Raw genomic sequence first — 22,120 nt, 5'->3', positions numbered from 1 at the left:
TGTCAACGCTTCCAATTTCACTGCCAATTATTGTAGTTGGGTATACGATATGTACACAACATTGATCCTAGATGCAAAACCTGCCTTATCGTGTTATGTACCACTGATTTAAGCATGCCACAGGGCAGAGCATTAGATCATGGTATTGTTACATAGCTAAACTAGGTAGGTGTAATAACGTTGCCAATGTGAGCTTCTTTGGAGAGAAAGGAAAGAAGCATTTAGTGGTACAGGGTTTTGTTCAATTTAAGGAGCAAATGAAGCCCACCAGAGCACCAAGTGAAGTGTTTTCATTCGGTAAAGTATCAAATACGAGCCCGCCAGGCGCTGCACTGCAGCCGCAGGGGATGGGTGAACACGCAGAGATTAATTTCCACAACGAGGGATCAATATAGGCAAACCTGGCTTGGACAGTTTGGACATTATGATAATTGACATGCAGACCACTTCAAAAGACAACCATTAGTGAGAAGAAATAAAGGCATATGGAGAATGTGGGCATCGATCCCACTGCCTCTCGCATGCTAAGCAAGCGCTCTACCACTTGAGCTAATTCCCCTGATTTCCATGCTTGTCGCAAAACACTTTTCAGGTCAATAGGAGGGGTGATGTACAAATCTCTGCATATATGGGGTCGACTTTCATGTTGGTCGTGCACTGGAGCCGCAGGGGATGAGTGAACATGCAGAGATTAATTTCCACAACGAGGGTTCAATATGCATGTAGGCAAACCTGGCTATGGATAGTTTGGACAGTAAGCTATTTGACATGCAGACCACTTCAAAAGACAACCATTAGTGAGAAGAAATAAAGGCACGTGGAGAATGTGGGCATCGATCCCACTGCCTCTCGCATGCGAACCAAGCGCTCTACCACTTGAGCTAATTCCCCTGATTTCCAAGCATTGTCGCAAACACTTTTCAGGTCAATAGGAGGAGTGATGTACAAATCTCTCCATGTATGGGGTCGACTTTCATGTTGGTCGACGCTTCCAATGTCACTGCCAATTATTGTAGTTGGGTATACGATACGTACACGACATTGATCCTAGATGCAAAACCTGCCTTATCGTGTTATGTACCACTGATTTAAGCATGCCACAGCGCAGAGCATTAGATCATGGTATAGTTCCATAGCTAAACTAGGTAGGTGTAATAACGTTGCCAATGTGAGCTTCTTTGGAAAGAAAGGAAAGAAGCATTTAGTGGTACAGGGTTTTGTTGAATTTAAGGAGCAAATGAAGCCCACCAGAGCACCAAGTGAAGTGTTTTCATTCTGTAAAGTATCATACACGAGCCCGCCAGGCGTTGCACTACAGCCGCAGCGGATGGGTGAACATGCAGAGATTAATTTCAACAACGAGGGTTCAATATGCATGTAGGCAAACCTGGCTATGGATAGTTTGGACAGTAGGCTATTTGACATGCAGACCACTTCAAAAGACAACCATTAGTGAGAAGAAATAAAGGCACGTGGAGAATGTGGGCATCGATCCCACTGCCTCTCGCATGCGAACCAAGCGCTCTACCACTTGAGCTAATTCCCCTGATTTCCAAGCATTGTCGCAAACACTTTTCAGGTCAATAGGAGGAGTGATGTACAAATCTCTCCATGTATGGGGTCGACTTTCATGTTGGTCGACGCTTCCAATTTCACTGCCAATTATTGTAGTTGGGTATACGATACGTACACGACATTGATCCTAGATGCAAAACCTGCCTTATCGTGTTATGTACCACTGATTTAAGCATGCCACAGCGCAGAGCATTAGATCATGGTATAGTTCCATAGCTAAACTAGGTAGGTGTAGTAACGTTGCCAATGTGAGCTTCTTTGGAAAGAAAGGAAAGAAGCATTTAGTGGTACAGGGTTTTGTTGAATTTAAGGAGCAAATGAAGCCCACCAGAGCACCAAGTGAAGTGTTTTCATTCTGTAAAGTATCATACACGAGCCCGCCAGGCGTTGCACTACAGCCGCAGCGGATGGGTGAACATGCAGAGATTAATTTCCACAACGAGGGTTCAATATAGGCAAACCTGGCTATGGATAGTTTGGACAATAGGCTATTTGACATGCAGACCACTTCAAAAGACAACCATTAGTGAGAAGAAATAAAGGCACGTGGAGAATGTGGGCATTGATCCCACTGCCTCTCGTATGCGAAGCAAGTGCTTTACCACTTGAGCTAATTCCCCTGAATTTTAAGAATCATTGCAAAACACTTTTCAGGTCAATAGGAGGGGTGATGTACAAATCTCTGCATGTATGTGGTCGCCTTCAATGTTGGTGGACGCTTCCAATTTCACTGCCAATTATTGTAGTTGGGTATACGATACGTACACGACATTGATCCTAGATGCAAAACCTGCCTTATCGTGTTATGTACCACTGATTTAAGCATGCCACAGTGCAGAGCATTAGATCATGGTAAAGTTCCATAGCTAAACTAGGTAGGTGTAATCACGTTTCCAATGTGAGCTTCTTTGGAGAGAAAGGAAAGAAGCATTTAGTGGAACAGGGTTTTTTCAATTTAAGGAGCAAATGAAGCCCACCATAGCACCAAGTGAAGTGTTTTCATTCTGTAAAGTATCATACACGCGCCCGCCAGGCGTTGCACTACAGCCGCAGCGGATGGGTGAACATGCAGAGATTAATTTCCACAACGAGGGTTCAATATAGGAAAACCTGGCTATGGATAGTTTGGACAATAGGCTAATTGACATGCAGACCACTTCAAAAGACAACCATTAGTGAGAAGAAATAAAGGCACGTGGAGAAAGTGGGCATCGATCCCACTGTCTTTCACATGCGAAGCAAGCGCTCTACCACTTGAGCTAATTCCCCTGATTTCCAATCTTGTCGCAAAACACTTTTCAGGTCCAAAGGAGGGGTGATGTACAAATCTCTGCATATATGGGGTCGACTTCCATATTGGTCGACGCTTCCAATTTCACTGCCAATTATTGTAGTTGGGTATACGATACGTACACGACATTGATCCTAGATGCAAAACCTGCCTTATCGTGTTATGTACCACTGATTTAAGATTGCCACAGGGCAGAGCATTAGATCATGGTATTGTTACATAGCTAAACTAGGTAGGTGTAATAACGTTGCCAATGTGAGCTTCTTTGGAGAGAAAGGAAAGAAGCATTTAGTGGTACAGGGTGTTGTTCAATTTAAGGAGCAAATGAAGCCCACCAGAGCACCAAGTGAAGTGTTTTCAATTGGTAAAGTATCATACACGAGCTCCCCAGGCGCTGCACTGGAGCCGCAGGGGATGGGTGAACATGCAGAGATTAATTTCCACAATGAGGGTTCAATATACATGTAGGCAAACCTGGCTATGGATAGTTTGGACAGTAGGCTATTTGACATGCAGACCACTTCAAAAGACAACCATTAGTGAGAAGAAATAAAGGCACGTGGAGAATGTGGGCATCGATCCCACTGCCTCTCGCATGCAAAGCAAGCGCTCTACCACTCGAGCTAATTCCCCTGAATTTCAAGCATCGTTGCAGAACACTTTACAGGTGAAGAGTAGGGGTGATGTACAAATCTCTCCATGTATGGGGTCGACTTCCATGTTTGTCGACGCTTCCAATTTCACTGCCAATTATTGTAGTTGGGAATACGATACGTACACAACATTGATCCTAGATGCAAAACCTGCCTTATCGTGTTATGTACCACTGATTTAAGCATGCCACAGGGCAGAGCATTAGATCATGGTATTGTTACATAGCTAAACTAGGTAGGTGTAATAACGTTGCCAATGTGAGCTTCTTTGGAGAGAAAGGAAAGAAGCATTTAGTGGTACAGGGTGTTGTTCAATTTAAGGAGCAAATGAAGCCCACCAGAGCACCAAGTGAAGTGTTTTCATTCGGTAAAGTATCGTACACAAGCTCCCCAGGCGCTGCACTGGAGCCGCAGGGGATGGGTGAACATGCAGAGATTAATTTCCACAATGAGGGTTCAATATACATGTAGGCAAACCTGGCTATGGATAGTTTGGACAGTAGGCTATTTGACATGCAGACCACTTCAAAAGACAACCATTAGTGAGAAGAAATAAAGGCACGTGGAGAATGTGGGCATCGATCCCACTGCCTCTCGCATGCAAAGCAAGCGCTCTACCACTCGAGCTAATTCCCCTGAATTTCAAGCATCGTTGCAGAACACTTTACAGGTCAAGAGTAGGGGTGATGTACAAATCTCTGCATGTATGGGGTCGACTTCCATGTTTGTCGACGCTTCCAATTTCACTGCCAATTATTGTAGTTGGGAATACGATACGTACACGACATTGATCCTAGATGCAAAACCTGCCTTATCGTGTTATGTACCACTGATTTAAGCATGCCACAGGGCAGAGAATTAGATCATGGTATTGTTACATAGCTAAACTAGGTAGGTGTAATAACGTTGCCAATGTGAGCTTCTTTGGAGAGAAAGGAAAGAAGCATTTAGTGGTACAGGGTGTTGTTCAATTTAAGGAGCAAATGAAGCCCACCAGAGCACTAAGTGAAGTGTTTTCATTCGGTAAAGTATCATACACGAGCTCCCCAGGCGCTGCACTGGAGCCGCAGGGGATGAGTGAACATGCAGAGATTAATTTCCACAACGAGGGTTCAATACACATATGGGTAAACCTGGCTATGGATAGTTTGGACAGTAGGCTATTTGACATGCAGACCACTTCAAAAGACAACCATTAGTGAGAAGAAATAAAGGCACGTGGAGAATGTGGGCATCGATCCCACTGCCTCTCGCATGCTAAGCAAGCGCTCTACCACTTGAGCTAATTCCCCTGAATTTTAAGAATCATTGCAAAACACTTTTCAGGTCAATAGGAGGGGTGATGTACAAATCTCTGCATGTATGTGGTCGACTTCAATGTTGGTGGACGCTTCCAATTTCACTGCCAATTATTGTAGTTGGGTATACGATACGTACACGACATTGATCCTAGATGCAAAACCTGCCTTATCGTGTTATGTACCACTGATTTAAGCATGCCACAGTGCAGAGCATTAGATCATGGTAAAGTTCCATAGCTAAACTAGGTAGGTGTAATAACGTTTCCAATGTGAGCTTCTTTGGAGAGAAAGGAAAGAAGCATTTAGTGGAACAGGGTTTTTTCAATTTAAGGAGCAAATGAAGCCCACCATAGCACCAAGTGAAGTGTTTTCATTCTGTAAAGTATCATACACGCGCCCGCCAGGCGTTGCACTACAGCCGCAGCGGATGGGTGAACATGCAGAGATTAATTTCCACAACGAGGGTTCAATATAGGCAAACCTGGCTATGGATAGTTTGGACAATAGGCTATTTGACATGCAGACCACTTCAAAAGACAACCATTAGTGAGAAGAAATAAAGGCACGTGGAGAAAGTGGGCATCGATCCCACTGTCTTTCACATGCGAAGCAAGCGCTCTACCACTTGAGCTAATTCCCCTGATTTCCAATCTTGTCGCAAAACACTTTTCAGGTCCAAAGGAGGGGTGATGTACAAATCTCTGCATATATGGGGTCGACTTCCATATTGGTCGACGCTTCCAATTTCACTGCCAATTATTGTAGTTGGGTATACGATACGTACACGACATTGATCCTAGATGCAAAACCTGCCTTATCGTGTTATGTACCACTGATTTAAGATTGCCACAGGGCAGAGCATTAGATCATGGTATTGTTACATAGCTAAACTAGGTAGGTGTAATAACGTTGCCAATGTGAGCTTCTTTGGAGAGAAAGGAAAAAAGCATTTAGTGGTACAGGGTGTTGTTCAATTTAAGGAGCAAATGAAGCCCACCAGAGCACCAAGTGAAGTGTTTTCAATTGGTAAAGTATCATACACGAGCTCCCCAGGCGCTGCACTGCAGCCGCAGGGGATGGGTGAACATGCAGAGATTATATTCCACAAGAGGGTTCAATATACATGTAGGCAAACCTGGCTATGGATAGTTTGGACAATAGGCTATTTGACATGCAGACCACTTCAAAAGACAACCATTAGTGAGAAGAAATAAAGGCACGTAGAGAATGTGGGCATCGATCCCACTGCCTCTCGCATGCGAAGCAAAAGCTCTACCACTTGAGCTAATTCCCCTGATTTCCAAGCATTGTCGCAAAACACTTTTCAGGTCAATAGGAAGAGTGATGTACAAATCTCTGCATGTATGGGGTCGACTTCCATGTTGGTCGACGCTTCCAATTTCACTTCCAATTATTGTAGTTGGGTATACGATACGTACACGACATTGATCCTAGATGCAAAACCTGCCTTATCGTGTTATGTACCACTGATTTAAGCATGCCACAGGGCAGAGCATTATATTATGGTATAGTTCCATAGGTAAACTAGGTAGGTGTAATAACGTTGCCAATGTGAGCTTCTTTGGAGAAAAAGGAAAGAAGCATTTAGTGGTACAGGGTTTTGTTCAATTTAAGGAGCAAATGAAGCCCACCAGAGCACCAAGTGAAGTGTTTTCATTCTGTAAAGTATCATAAAGGAGCCCGCCAGGCGTTGCACTACAGCCGCAGCGGATGGGTGAACATGCAGAGATTAATTTCCACAACGAGGGTTCAATATAGGCAAACCTGGCTATGGATAGTTTGGACAATAGGCTATTTGACATGCAGACCACTTCAAAAGACAACCATTAGTGAGAAGAAATAAAGGCACGTAGAGAATGTGGGCATCGATCCTACTGCCTCTCGCATGCGAAGCAAAAGCTCTACCACTTGAGCTAATTCCCCTGATTTCCGAGCATTGTCGCAAAACACTTTTCAGGTCAATAGGAAGAGTGATGTACAAATCTCTGCATGTATGGGGTCGTCTTCCATGTTGGTCGACGCTTCCAATTTCACTGCTAATTATTGTAGTTGGGTATACGATACGTACACGACATTGATTCTTGATACAAAACCTGCCTTATCGTGTTATGTACCACTGATTTAAGCATGCCACAGGGCAGAGCATTAGATCATGGTATTGTTACATAGCTAAACTAGGTAGGTGTAATAACGTTGCCAATGTGAGCTTCTTTGGAGAGAAAGGAAAGAAGCATTTAGTGGTACAGGGTTTTGTTCAATTTAAGGAGCAAATGAAGCCCACCAGAGCACCAAGTGAAGTGTTTTCATTCGGTAAAGTATTAAACACGAGCTCCCCTGGGCGCTGCACTGCAGCCGCAGCGGATGGGTGAACATGCAGAGATTAATTTCCACAACGAGGGTTCAATATAGGCAAACCTGGCTATGGATAGTTTGGACAATAGGCTATTTGACATGCAGACCACTTCAAAAGACAACCATTAGTGAGAAGAAATAAAGGCACGTGGAGAATGTGGGCATCGATCCCACTGCCTCTTGCATGCGAAGCAAGCGCTCTACCATTTGAGCTAATTCCCCTGTTTTTCAAGAATTGTTGCTAAACACTTTTCAGGTCAATAGGAGGGGTGATGTACAAATCTCTGCATGTATGGGGTCGACTTCCATGTTGGTCGACGCTTCCAATTTCGCTGCCAATTATTGTAGTTGGGTATACGATACGTACACGACATTGATCCTTGATGCAAAACCTGCCTTATCGTGTTATGTACCACTGATTTAAGCATACCATAGGGCAGAGCATTAGATCATGGTATTGTTACACAGCTAATCTACTGTAGGTAGGTGTAATAACGTTGCCAATGTGAGCTTCTTTGGAGAGAAAGGAAAGAAGCATTTAGTGGTACAGGGTTTTGTTCAATTTAAGGAGCAAATGAAGCCCACCAGAGCACCAAGTGAAGTGTTTTCATTCGGTAAAGTATCATACACGAGCTCCCCAGGCGCTGCACTGCAGCCGCAGGGGATGGGTGAAGATGCAGAGATTAATTTCCACAACGAGGGTTCAATATAGGCAAACCTGGCTATGGATAGTTTGGACAATAGGCTATTTGACATGCAGACCACTTCAAAAGACAACCATTAGTGAGAAGAAATAAAGGCACGTGGAGAATGTGGGCATCGATCCCACTGCCTCTCGCATGCGAACCAAGCGCTCTACCACTTGAGCTAATTCCCCTGATTTCCAACCATTGTCGCAAAACACTTTTCAGGTCAATAGGAGGAGTGATGTACAAATCTCTCCATGTATGGGGTCGACTTCCATGTTGGTCGACGCTTCCAATTTCACTGCCAATTATTGTAGTTGGGTATACGATACGTACACGACATTGATCCTAGATGCAAAACCTGCCTTATCGTGTTATGTACCACTGATTTAAGCATGCCACAGCGCAGAGCATTAGATCATGGTATAGTTCCATAGCTAAACTAGATAGGTGTAATAACGTTGCCAATGTGAGCTTCTTTGGAGAGAAAGGAAAGAAGCATTTAGTGTTACGGGGTTTTGTTCAATTTAAGGAGCAAATGAAGCCCACCAGAGCACCAAGTGAAGTATTTTCATTCTGTAAAGTATCATACACGAGCCCGCCAGGCGCTGCACTAAAGCCGCAGCGGATGGGTGAACATGCAGAGATTAATTTCCACAACGAGGGTTCAATATAGGCAAACCTGGCTATGGATAGTTTGGACAATAGGCTATTTGACATGCAGACCACTTCAAAAGACAACCATTAGTGAGAAGAAATAAAGGCACATGGAGAATGTGGGCAACGATCCCACTGCCTCTCGCATGCAAAGCAAGCGCTCTACCACTTGGGCTAATTCCCCTTATTTTCAAGCATCGTTGCAGAACACTTTACAGTTTAAGAGTAGGGGTGATGTACAAATCTCTGCATGTATGGGGTCGACTTCCATGTTGGTCGACGCTTCCAATTTCGCTGCCAATTATTGTAGTTGGGTATACGATACGTACACGACATTAATCCTAGATGCAAAACCTGCCTTATCGTGTTATGTACCACTGATTTAAGCATACCACAGGGCAGAGCATTAGATCATGGTATTGTTACATAGCTAAACTAGGTAGGTGTAATAACGTTGCCAATGTGAGCTTCTTTGAAGAGAAAGCAAAGAAGCATTTCGTGGTACAGGGCTTTCTTCAATTTAAGGAGCAAATGAAGCCCACCAGAGCACCAAGTGAAGTGTTTTCATTCGGTAAAGTATCATACACGAGCTCCCCAGGCGCTGCACTGCAGCCGCAGGGGATGGGTGAACATGCAGAGATTATATTCCACAAGAGGGTTCAATATACATGTAGGCAAACCTGGCTATGGATAGTTTGGACAGTAGGCTATTTGACATGCAGACCACTTCAAAAGATAACCATTAGTGAGAAGAAATAATGGCACATGGAGAATGTGGGCATCGATCCCACTGCCTCTCGCATGTAAAGCAAGCGCTCTACCACTTGAGCTAATTCCCTTGATTTCCAAGCATTGTCGCAAAACACTTTTTAGGTCAATAGGAGGGGTGATTTACAAATCTCTGCATGTAGGGGGTCGACTTCCATGTTTGTCGACGCTTCCAATTTCACTGCCAATTATTGTAGTTGGGTATACGATACATACACGATATTGATCCTTGATGCAAAACCTGCCTTATCGTTTTATGTACCACTGATTTAAGCATACCACAGGGCAGAGCATTAGATCATGGTATTGTTACATAGCTAAACTAGGTAGGTGTAATAACGTTGCCAATGTGAGCTTCTTTATAGAGAAAGGAAAGAAGCATTTAGTGGTACAGGGCTTTGTTCAATTTAAGGAGCAAATGAAGCCCACCAGAGCACCAAGTGAAGTGTTTTCATTCGGTAAAGTATCATACACGAGCTCCCCAGGCGCTGCACTGCAGCCGCAGGAGATGGGTGAACATCCAGTGATTAATTTCCACAACGAGGGTTCAATATGCATGTAGGCAAACCTGGCTATGGATAGTTTGGAGAGTAGGCTATTTGACATGCAGACCACTTCAAAAGACAACCATTAGTGAGAAGAAATAAAGGCACGTGGAGAATGTGGGCATCGATCCCACTGCCTCTCGCATGCGAAGCAAGCGGTCTACCACTTGGGCTAATTCCCCTGATTTTCAAGCATCGTTGCAGAACACTTTACAGTTTAAGAGTAGGGGTGATGTACAAATCTCTGCATGTATGGGGTCGACTTCCATGTTGGTCGACGCTTCCAATTTCGCTGCCAATTATTGTAGTTGGGTATACGATACGTACACGACATTAATCCTAGATGCAAAACCTGCCTTATCGTGTTAGGTACCACTGATTTAAGCATACCACAGGGCAGAGCATTAGATCATGGTATTGTTACATAGCTAAACTAGGTAGGTGTAATAACGTTGCCAATGTGAGCTTCTTTATAGAGAAAGGAAAGAAGCATTTAGTGGTACAGGGCTTTGTTCAATTTAAGGAGCAAATGAAGCCCACCAGAGCACCAAGTGAAGTGTTTTCATTCGGTAAAGTATCATACACGAGCTCCCCAGGCGCTGCACTGCAGCCGCAGGGGATGGGTGAACATGCAGAGATTAATTTCCACAAAGAGGGTTCAATATACATGTAGGCAAACCTGGCTATGGATAGTTTGGACATTATGATATTTGACATGCAGACCAGTTCAAAAGACAACCATTAGTGAGAAGAAATAAAGGCACATGGAGAATGTGGGCACCGACCCCACTGCCTCGCGCATGCTAAGCAAGTGCTCTACCACTTGAGCTAATTCCCCTGATTTCCAAGCATTGTCGCAAAACACTTTTCAGGTCAATAGGAGGGGTGATGTACAAATCTCTGCATGTATGGGGTCGACTTCCATGTTTGTCGACGCTTCCAATTTCGCTGCCAATTATTGTAGTTGGGTATACGATACGTACACGACATTGTTCCTAGATGCAAAACCTGCCTTATCGTGTTATGTCTTACTGATTTAGGCATGCCACAGGGCAGTGCATTAGATCATGGTATAGTTACATAGCTAAACTAGGTAGGTGTAATAACGTTGCCAATGTGAGCTTCTTTGGAGAAAAAGGAAAGAAGCATTTAGTGGTACAGTGTTTTGTTTAATTTAAGGAGCAAATGAAGCCCACCAGAGCACCAAGTGAAGTGTTTTCATTCGGTAAAGTATCGTACACGAGCCCGCCAGGCGCTGCACTGCAGCCGCTGCACTGCAGCCGCAAGGGATGGGTGAACACGCAGAGATTAATTTCGACAACGAGGGTTCAATATAGGCAAACCTGGCTTGGATAGTTTGGACATTATGATATTTGACATGCAGACCACTTCAAAAGACAACCATTAGTGAGAAGAAATAAAGGCACATGGAGAATGTGGGCATCGATCCCACTGCCTCGCGCATGCTAAGCAAGTGTTCTACCACTTGAGCTAATACCCCTGATTTCCAAGCATTGTCGCAAAACACTTTTCAGGTCAATAGGAGGGGTGATGTACAAATCTCTGCATGTATGGGGTCGACTTCCATGTTGGTCGGCGCTTCCAATTTCACTGCCACTTATTGTAGTTGGGTATACGATACGTACACGACATTGATTCTAGATGTAAAACCTGCCTTATCGTGTTATGTACCACTGATTTAAGCATGTGTCGTGTATTTCTATTCTCTTCAACCACGACAGAGATTTCACAAGAACTCAACTTTGAAGTTTAAATCAATAGCATACAAATTTATTATACATGACAAATTAAAACAATCATATAATGATTACAAAAGAGTAATAACAAGAGAGGCAGAGACCGAATTCACCTGCTTGTTCCTCTGCAGAGAGAACCGAGGTCGGAAAAGGTCCGCTGTGTGCTACCAGCGGACCCTCTGCGAGGCGCTCTGAAAACCCCAGCCTGTAAAGGCCTGCTTTTAACCACCACCTAAAATCTTTCCACATGTCCAAATAAGGCTACTTGGAAAGTCCTGGCACTGGGCCGTGTTGTCTGTCCAGCTCCTGGATCCATCTGGCCCACCATCAACCTCCTAGCTCCTTTCCCAGGTCGGCGTGACATTTTGAATATTTCCTTAGGAACAGCTTGGATAAACATTGTTAACAACAACAGATTCTGCGAACACCGATTCTGCAAACCCAGTTTACGCAAACGCTTTCACCCCAGTCACTGAGGACACATGAACCCATCTACTCTCTGTATTTCTCTCATAAGCAATGATCAATTTTACTGCTAAAAGTAAATGTAAATGTCTGTTTCCTGGAGTCTATCCCAGATGCTTCCCAGACAACGACCCTGCCAAACTGCAAGGGTTGAGGAACAGTCACTGCATCTTAACCTGACCAGAACATATTGTTCACTACCTATATAATATATGATATGATACCTAAATATACTACAAATCCCCTCCTCATGGGCATTTTAATGCCCATCAATCTTGAAAGCGAGTGGCCAAGAAAGCTCCTCTTTGACTCATCATACTGCATTATATTAAATAGACATGAACTTCAACATTAAGATGAAAAAGCAAAGTTAAAGATTCACAAAATCTGTGGTGAATAGAACACCTAAGCTCTTCTTTCAGCTCCAACGGGTGATCCTCCCACGCTGCCTGTAAACAAGTACATTCAGTAACAAACCTCACAGTTTTCATTCTACATCAGTGTCCTCTTTATCACAACAGATTCTTCACAGACTCCACACCGACCACAGTTAATCATGAAGGTCTGTGCTCTCACTTCGTCCAGCATCTGCAATTCAGCTCATGCACGGGCAAATTCAAACATCAGTGTATATCAACGATGCAGCTAAGGGCGGCGCTCCGCCCACACCCAGTAGCCGTATTGGTCAGTGCAGCCCCACAATATTAGGTGGGTGAGGATTGTTAGTGTAGCTGGAATTGGAATAATTGGACTCTCCATCAGCTCCTTTGGCTCCATCGACTCCTCCTTCGTCCGTCACGGTTGTACTGGAAGCTGTGGCACTGCACCCTCTGTGTTGTCCTTGGAGCCTCATCTGATGCCCTGCCTTTCTGCTAGCAACCCAGTTGGCCCAGCTTGCCTTCACGTTGAACATAGAGTCCCTCATTTCTGGACCGTTCAGGGCTCCAGCACACTTCTGCTGCACCATCCTCTGTCCCCCTCAGACTGGTGCTCCAGCTGTGACCTGAGAGCTGATAGCTGAGAGGCAGAAAGATCTGCACTATAGTGCAGCATAAACCATCCTACAGAGCTAGGGTTAGGGTTAGGCTGAATAGAACATATAGTTTGCTTTTTGTTCCAGGTCGTCGCTGTAGAAATCAAAAGATCAGAGAATATAAAAACCCACAGTCGTAGCAGGTCATAAGACACACCCTCCTCTGATACTGAAGTAACCTGTGGAGGGAGGTTAAGAGTAGCAGAGAAGTTGGTTAGGAAAGAAAATTAGTTTAAGCGAGATGTTTATGCTGACACAGTTTCTCCACTGCAACTCTGTGTAGAGAGAAGGGTTGAAGTTGTTAATGTGAGCTTCCTGTGTACAACAACACACTGAGATGCAGAATGAAAATTGTTAAACCCTCATTATATATAATCAACAACAAGAAACATCATCGACATGTGTCATACTCAGTCCGTAGAGCATATACAGTATCAGTCAGTCATGTCATGAGCTCAGGGTTTTTGTCGTGCACGTGAGCTAAGAGAGTGACTCTTGCTCTATGAGAACTCTAATTTAGAAAGGCTAGCCTGTGACCTTGTTCTGCTAAATGAGTCAGCAGTGTCACTCAGGGCCCATCAGTGATCCGGAGTTTGATCTTCTTTGTCCTCTTCTTTCCTGCAATGGAACAACACAGCTTTCCAGCGTATATTAATCATCTGTTTCACATAGAAACTTGGTTTATGCATTAAACACCATTTTGTTTCTATTGTCATTATCACATTTACACTTTCCTTTTCATTCACTCCTTGACTTCCCTTAACTCTTTTCCTCCCTCACATACCCTGCTCCTGTCACTTTTCCTATCACTCCACAATGAGTCCCGCTGTGAGATCATACTCCTCTGTAGCGCAAGCTATTTACAGTATATACCAAATCAAATTTTTGTGCCAACTCGACCACAACCTTTCCCCCATGGATTAAGTTCACCAACTTGGGATAAAACACAACAGAAACAGAATAGTCCATTCTTACAGCTCGCTGTAGTAAGTTTGTGCTTGATACTTGTGATATCTAAATATGTTAGTTGGGTCTGTTTAAAATGCAGTAACCCACATGTGAGACAAGCTAATCGCTAGCGTTGCTAACGGCTACAGTGAGACAACTGAGCCTTTGTCCCTTTGTGCTACTCTGAGTTGGCGCAATCACACACCTGTGTGGGGAACAGCTAATAGCGATGGGCCTTCTATCGGCGGAAACCGGAGGAAACGGTGGATCGAGCTTTTGTCCTGTTGACGTGCTGCCGCTCCTGTTTGTGTGTTGCGTTAGCCGTTAGCATGCCTTTAGGCCTTTGCACTTTAGAGCTACAGCTGGTTGATCGCTACAAAAAGAACTTGCAGATGAACGCGGTTATGTTTGTTATTACCCCGTCCCGTGTCACAGCCCAAATCAACTTATGATTTGGGGTTATGTCATTGTTGTATCAAATTCTAACATGATTAGTTGGAATGATTACTGTGTTGTGTTTCAAGCTTAGTTGCTAATTGGTCACATCTCTACAATACCTGCTGCTTATCTGGTCAGTTACCTATAGCTTGTACCATAGCCATTATATTTGTAGGACCAATACAATTTACAGTAAATGTAACAGTCTTTTCTATACTGTAGGAGGGCAAATCCCAGTTGCCCACATGCAAGGAGGCAGTGAAACAGAGAAATCACTGCAGACTGTTGGTACACAGACATCTGCTGCCCAGCTCAGGAGTAAAGGTATGTAAGTTTCTATGTACCAACAGTAAGATAGGTAATAGAAGATTTTAATTGGTATATACTGTTTAGATTTTATATTTGAATTGTAACAACTGTTTATCTGTTGTTTTAGCACAGACAGGCCTGTCCTCTTGTTTGGTTTAATTTTTTGTCTGGTATTGTGTGTTCTTACAATAGAGAAGGTTTTGACCTACATAATAATGAACATTTCACTAATCTACAATTCTGATTGCAGTACCTTTTGTTTTGATGAGGTGATGGTGAGGACAGCCACAGCTTCCATCTGGTAGAGGACTGCTTCTGCTCAGTCTTCCAAATAGTGATGAGAACAAGGATCACCACATCTCCCTGTTTACCCTACTTTCATGCATTTCGTCTGCAGGGCCCTGCAAAAGCTTCTGACCTCAAACCCCCAGACCTCTTAATTAACTCAGTAACCTATACATTGCACATTGGAGTGTGAAGGTAACAGTTTGTTCTAGCTTTGGAGTAGTGGTGTATTTTTTTTGGTTTACAATAAAGTTGGCTTTAACTATTATGTATTTCACTAAACTCTGTTTCTGAAGGTAAAACACTTTTATGTAGGAAATCATAGTATTGAAATTACATGTTTTTCTCTTTCTAATATGGTAAGCTATAAAGTTGAAGCGGCCATAAATAAAAAGCATATAAATTATATATAAATAAAATAAAAAAATTCTTAACAAGTGTTGCACTCACAAAAAACACATTTTTACTCAAATGGTAAAGGAGTTATTCCACAGGTGGTTTACATCAATCATACTATAAGTGTTTTAGTGTTTTATCCATCAGGAAACTGCCTTCATCTACAACCCAAGCATGAAGAGATGGCAACTCAGATTCTTCACCCCAGAAATCCTCAGCACCAGCTCACTAGCCTCTGTAGACTACATACCTGTAACAACTTCAGATACAGGGACATATTACTGTCAGATTTATCAAGAATGACAAAAAACATAATTAAAAGCAGTAAAAATACGTTAGGTCAATATATAATTTGAACCAATGCTTTTTGTTTCCAGGAAGGTCATGCAGTGATTGCTCTAAATATTAATGCACATTTTTTAAATAAAATTGTCAGAGCAGCAGCACAAGTAAGACAAAAACAGTGAAATGTGTAAATGTAAAATGTATTTATATTATTTCAGCTATGCTCTCAAACTTATTTATTTAAATAATGTAAGCTAAAGTAGTGTTATCTATTAACGAGAGTTTTCCAGGTAAGTCGTGTTGTGAATATTCAAGCTGCATACGCCATTTAGCATACGCATTAGCAACCGCTAGTCGCTTTGCAAATTACATAAATCAATTAAATTAAAGTAAATGCGACATTACCAATGAGACACATCTTGCATCAGCCGAAATGTGGCGACTTCAACAGCCTCCTCTTCAGCTTCAGGGTCAGATTCGGGATCGTAGACGTATGGTTCTACAACGCTACGAATCAGCTGGTTAATGTTGTGCAGTCCTGTAGTGGGTCGTCTTCTTCTGTGGAGGATTGCGGTGGATTGCATTCTCAATGTCGCACTACTGCCACCTATTGTATCGTAACCGTGTGGTGGCTCGTATCCATGGAGCCAATTAAAAAAAAAAAACAACAACAACAAAAAAGGTATGCCCTTCCGCACAGAGGTGTGGCGAGCAGCTTCGCTTGCGACACGCCCAGAAAACACAGCGTTTGCTGATGGGGAGTGAGAACCACATATTGACAGGGGCAGTGTGGACGATCTAAAGGGTTTTATGGGATGAAAATTTACAGAGACCTTACTGAGACATTAAAGTCTAATATTTTTTAGAATGAAAAGTATGATATGACTCCTTTAAGGCCTGCAGACTGATGACATCTATGTTAACTGTTTAGCAAAAGAATGGAAAGAAAAAATGAACTGAGACCTGGTTTACACATTTGCTAAATGTGTCTTCTGCTCTGTTGGAATATATTAATGATGAAGATGATAAGAACCTCATCAAAACATGTCAAGGTGATCATTAAAACTGCAGCCTCGCTTAAACAGTAGACGGACTGTGCAAATCCTAAATGTAGTGTAGTGAATTGTAGCTGCTTGCAGCACCACAATCCGTAGCATTACAATACAGTACTATAGAAGACTAAGCATTGTTGCAACAGTTACACCTTGCAGGTTCTGAATGGTTTGGTTTTTCTGTCTATTGGAGAACTGGCACAGTAGCAGTGAAAGGCACACCTGGTTTTAGTCACCTTAAAGTTTGATGTTTTCTGTAACACATGAGAGCATGATGCGTTATACTAGCTTACATATTGTAGGGATCAAACTGCTGTTTACTGTATGAGGGAAACCTTTGCACTCTCCTCAAATTCCCTTTTTAGCTGATTGACCTCCTCAGATACTTCAATCACTTTATGGTATGTGGTAGGCACTTCCTACAGTATTGAGGCTTGTCTAGTGAAACTTCCTTACCTCAATAATGAGAATGAGTCTTTACCAATATAATGAGACAACTGTCTACAGTTAGTGTTAGTTGGAGAGATGGAATGAGGCATGTCTCAAAGTCTGGTGCACACAGTCTCTTGATCCACATACTTCACATTCACATTGTTTTTAACACCGTCAACCACTGAGCATCAGGTGGAGCATTTGTCAGCAGAGTGATTGAATTGGGAACTTTATCTTGAAATATTCTCTATACCTTTGTCTTTCCCTTGCCTAGTAAAATCGGCATATTTTTAAGTTTTGACTCTTTTGGCAGGTTTAAGGACTGAGCTATTTTGACCAGCCCGACTTGTTTATTTTGTTTCCCAATTTTAGATATTTGTCTGAGTCTCAAAGTACTAAAGTGTGCAGCAAGGTGAAGTCACGGATTCAGAGGCCTCTGGTTTTTTGGCTTTTGATGAAGCCCATCAACAAAGTTCATGAATCCTGCAGGTGTCTGGTCCCCTCTAGTAACCAGCTGAGGGGCCTCCACATTGATCAGCGGACCCCTTTGGTCTGGGCACTCCTCGTGAGCCTCGTAGCCAATCAAAGCAATGGCTTCTTACGTGACCAGTCTTCCCACAGCAGTAGCATCTCACGCCTCCTCTGTGGCTGCCCCCTGTTCCTCTGCCTTTGTCTGCAGGGAACCCTCTTCTCCTCATAGGAGGTCTTCTTGTCCACCCTCCTGGTAGAATGTACATCACCTGAGGTGTGGCCATGCCTGGTGGTGTAGGTGGGGTCTGAGGCACGCTGGCTGGTTGAGCAGAGACCATCCTCGTCTCTCTTTTCTCCCCCTCTTTTCGCTGCCGCTGGCGGGTTGCTTCTTTCACGGCCTCCTTTGCCTGCTTCTGACGCAGCTCAACAGCATGAACCACATGGTCAGTTATTTGTTCCAGTGACAAGTTGCAAAGTCCCACAGTGCCAGTCAGATCATTCTGCCAGGGCAGATTTTGACGCTTTGCCTCTTTGACCAGCAGAGGAAGTCCATCAGAAACCTCATTTACCCGTTCGTCACCCACACACACTGATTCCTCATTTGACCCAGCCCACAGTGATCTAACTGCTCTGTCACGCAGATTACTTTCACTGCAGGAATTTCCAATTGAGATTTTCTCTGTTTTTAAATAAATGTCGGGCAGTTCTAACAACTCATCCCTTTTCACTGCCCTGTCTGTCCCTTCTAGATAAGCTACAGGGTGAACTGGCTTCTTTGTCCGTAATGGGTTTGTTTCTTCTGCATCCATCTGGGACGCATCTGAAAGAGACTTAATTATAGAGATCTGATTAAATTGATTATCACCACATTGAGTCGTCTTTTTGCTCATCGTTTTTGCACAGTTGATAAACAATTGCAACACTGCATTTTCTCTTTCCCATTTAAGGCCTCGCTTTACAGATTTGTCTTTTATCTTATAGGTTTTTATAAAACCCTGCATCTCTGCACACTGCCTCAGATCAAATGTCCCCTCTGAAGGCCAGGGCGACGTGGATTCATGTGTCCGCTTGCTCCATTTGTGTGAGCATTTCTGAATTTCCTTCATCAACACCTCGACTGGAGACATGTTCCCATCCACAGATCTCATTATTAAGTATGTATCTTTACTGAAGATATGATTTCAACCCCTAATTACACCTAATTATACTTGTAACTGAACTAATCTCAATCAGTGTTCATAACTGAAGTAAGTTCCCTTTCTTTACAACCCATAGTTAGTGAAAAGCAACATAAATATTAACCAGTTAAATTGTAATTAGACGCTCTTCCTTTCTGGGTATCTTGGTTTTACCTCTGTTTTAAGCAACTGGCCCGATAATCATTCCTAGTGACTGTTGAGCTGATGAGTTTTGATTTGTTCTGAATTAAAGAGTAAGTCTGATGCAAAGAAAAACCAAACCACTGCAGAAACGCCCACTTCAGAGCAACTGCTGAAGAAAAATTATAAGCGTCCTATTGGAGCTGATCATGTGCTTTGTTTATATTACTAGGTTTACACAAAATCAGCATAATTGAAACACTTGATTTAACGTGATAGTGATGTTACAGGCTGTGCCTAACCCACATTAGTTCACAAATGTTGGTCTTGCTCATGAGAATGCAGGTGCTACAGACGCGTGAGCAGAAAGACCTTTGATATAAATGGAGGAATGTTTATTAACTTTGCCCAAATAACCTAGTTAACGTAGAACCAGACAAAAATGGAAACTGAAAATGAAAAAAAATAGAAGCTAAATCCCACCAATACACACTGACAGACAGTATAGCCAACACGCTGCAGACCACTACTAGTACACTAGCATGTATATCGCATAAACCCCTTCTTGTGGTTCTATTCTCACCTAGTATATTACTAACATTTATTCTCACCTAATACTAACTAGGCACTAATAGTCTATACATACATACATCTGATCTGAAAAGTTGGTGAACCCTCAGGGGAGGGGTGAGACGGAGCCTCAGACAGGTGGAGGCTCGAAAGTCTTTGTACTTCCAGTCTGCTCTTAGAGAAGCACACTTCTGACGGTTCTGAGCCAATTTAGACGCGTTAGCGTTACAGTAAAATTCCTTCCTCTTCAAACGACGTAGTAAACGTTTTGAAGTTTATCTGCTGTCCGTTACAATAATAGTAATAATAGGAACAAAACTAAGGCTTTACTGCAGTCTGCCAACTATGTGTCTATGTCTCTCCAATGCACACTCACACACACACCCACACCCGAGCCTACTGCTAGGACTAGTACGACACACACACACACCCTTGAGCTTAATGCTCTGAGCAGTAAAACACACGCACACACACACTCTCTCGGGAGCGTGAACAACAGAAGAGGCACACAGCTGACGCCTCCACACCCAATTCAGAGACCGCGCCTCAACTCCCCCCTTTTTTATTATTTTAATAAACAAAGCAGCCGCGGTCTTCACACTCCGTGACCAGCTTGACCACTCCCAACCACAGTGCGGACACGTCGTCACCAAAAATGCACTAAAATACTCAGATTACGTCAAAAGGATTATTAAATTACAAAGAAAAGTGAACACCATATAGGACAATCAAAAATGTTAAAGTATTAAACAACAACAAAAATTAAAAACTATCTGAAGACACACACGTAAGAGGAGCGGGGATCTCTCTCTAGTCCACACACACACACACACTCACTCCCCCGCCCTCCTGCTCTCTTTTCCTCTCTCTTACACACACACACTCCTTCTGCACCGGAGGAGTAGAGGAGCCGCTGTCAACCCAGCCTACTCAAATTTAAATCAGCAACAAGCAACTATTACGCCGTTTAACTTCACATACGTATATACACAAATACACACTTGATTAAACTTCATACATTATTGCCAGCACACTTCATATGCATATCACAGAAAGCGCTTTTACTGATTTCCCTATGTCTCTCAGGCCTCACAACTCATGAGAAAATCTACACTTGGATTGATCAGTCCCAAGCTTAATGTAGGTCTCCTCATACGCACATAAACCTACAGTGCCTAAAACCAAAATTTGATTGAATGTGTAGCACAAGGTCACACTCTATGTCCTAATGCACTGAGGCCACACCGTAACCTAATGCTTGTTACGCACCCCCCCCCTGTAAATTTGGTGTACGCTTTTGAAATGGCACAATATAGCTCCTACCCTATGAAAGAGTAAATAGAGAGTGTCCAGTCCAGTGAAAAAATTTGCATATATTTTGCCACTTCAGCGTTGTTGGGCCGAAGCCATCGGCATCAGTTATGGTACTTACACAGCCTTTATATATACTATACAAATACAGACTTCAAAGCCCTTAATATTAGAGTGTCCAATCCGCGTCTGCCTTAAGTCAACATTTAAGTCAACGTCTAGAGGTCAATAGGCCATGTTATTTTCTATTTCCCCACAATAAAAGCAAAGTACAACACACAAATAAAGCAGTTGGTTAGTTATATTTATATACAGCAAATTATACAAGCAAATTCTCCACTGCCTCTCTCTGCTTATTCCCACACAGATTGTTTTCTAGAAATAGCCGAATCAGAATTTAGAATCTTCTAATGTAACCAACATTTGCCCACACTGCTCCCAACACAGAGAATCGTCATGTAAGAGCTTTAAGCGCATCTCACCTGTGGCCACCAGTGACGAGTCGTCTCGGGCTGGGTGCAGTCGGGCACCTGTCGGCTTCAGACCCGGCTATGACGTGCCTGCTTGGAGTGACACCAATTTCTGTCGTGTATTTCTATTCTCTTCAACCACGACACATGCCAGTATCATACACGAGCCCGCCAGGCGCTGCACTGCAGCTGCAGGGGACGGGTGAACACGCAGAGATTAATTCCCACAACGAGGGTTCAATATAGGCAAACCTGGCTTGGATAGTTTAGACATTATGATATTTGACATGCAGACCACTTCAAAAGACAACCATTAGTGAGAAGAAATAAAGGCACATGGAGAATGTGGGCATCGATTCCACTGCCTCGCGCATGCTAAGTGCTCTACCACTTGAGCTAATTCCCCTGATTTCCAAGCATTGTCGCAAAACACTTTTCAGGTCAATAGGAGGGGTGATGTACAAATCTCTGCATGTATGGGGTCGACTTCCATGTTGGTCGGCGCTTCCAATTTCACTGCCAATTATTGTAGTTGGGTATACGATACGTACACGACATTGATTCTAGATGTAAAACCTGCCTTATCGTGTTATGTACCACTGATTTAAGCATGCCACAGGGCAGAGCATTAGATCATGGTATTGTTACATAGCTAAACTAGGTAGGTGTAATAACGTTGCCAATGTGAGCATCTTTGGAGAGAAGGGAAAGAAGCATTTAGTGGTACAGG

General features: G+C 43.1%; 1 protein-coding gene and 1 non-coding gene across 2 annotated transcripts; both read right to left on the bottom strand.

Annotated features, from left to right (window-relative positions):
• Positions 1-7,342: 7,342 nt before the first annotated feature.
• Positions 7,343-7,415, bottom strand: trnaa-cgc (transfer RNA alanine (anticodon CGC)). Its single transcript has one exon. It is a non-coding gene; the product is annotated as a tRNA-Ala (tRNA).
• Positions 7,416-11,611: 4,196 nt separating this feature from the next.
• Positions 11,612-21,551, bottom strand: LOC129603909 (uncharacterized). The gene is made up of 2 exons (XM_055507503.1): positions 16,171-21,551; positions 11,612-15,739 (listed from the first exon to the last, which is right to left on the bottom strand). Exon 1 carries the CDS (start codon positions 18,866-18,868, stop codon positions 17,753-17,755), a length of 1,116 nt encoding a protein of 371 aa, XP_055363478.1. The 5' UTR covers positions 18,869-21,551; the 3' UTR covers positions 11,612-15,739; positions 16,171-17,752.
• Positions 21,552-22,120: the final 569 nt, after the last annotated feature.

This window comes from Betta splendens, chromosome 3, assembly GCF_900634795.4.
Source record: "Betta splendens chromosome 3, fBetSpl5.4, whole genome shotgun sequence".
Lineage (NCBI taxonomy): Eukaryota > Metazoa > Chordata > Actinopteri > Anabantiformes > Osphronemidae > Betta > Betta splendens.
Note: the sequence above shows the minus strand (reverse complement) of the source record. Positions and strands in the feature narration are given on the sequence as shown.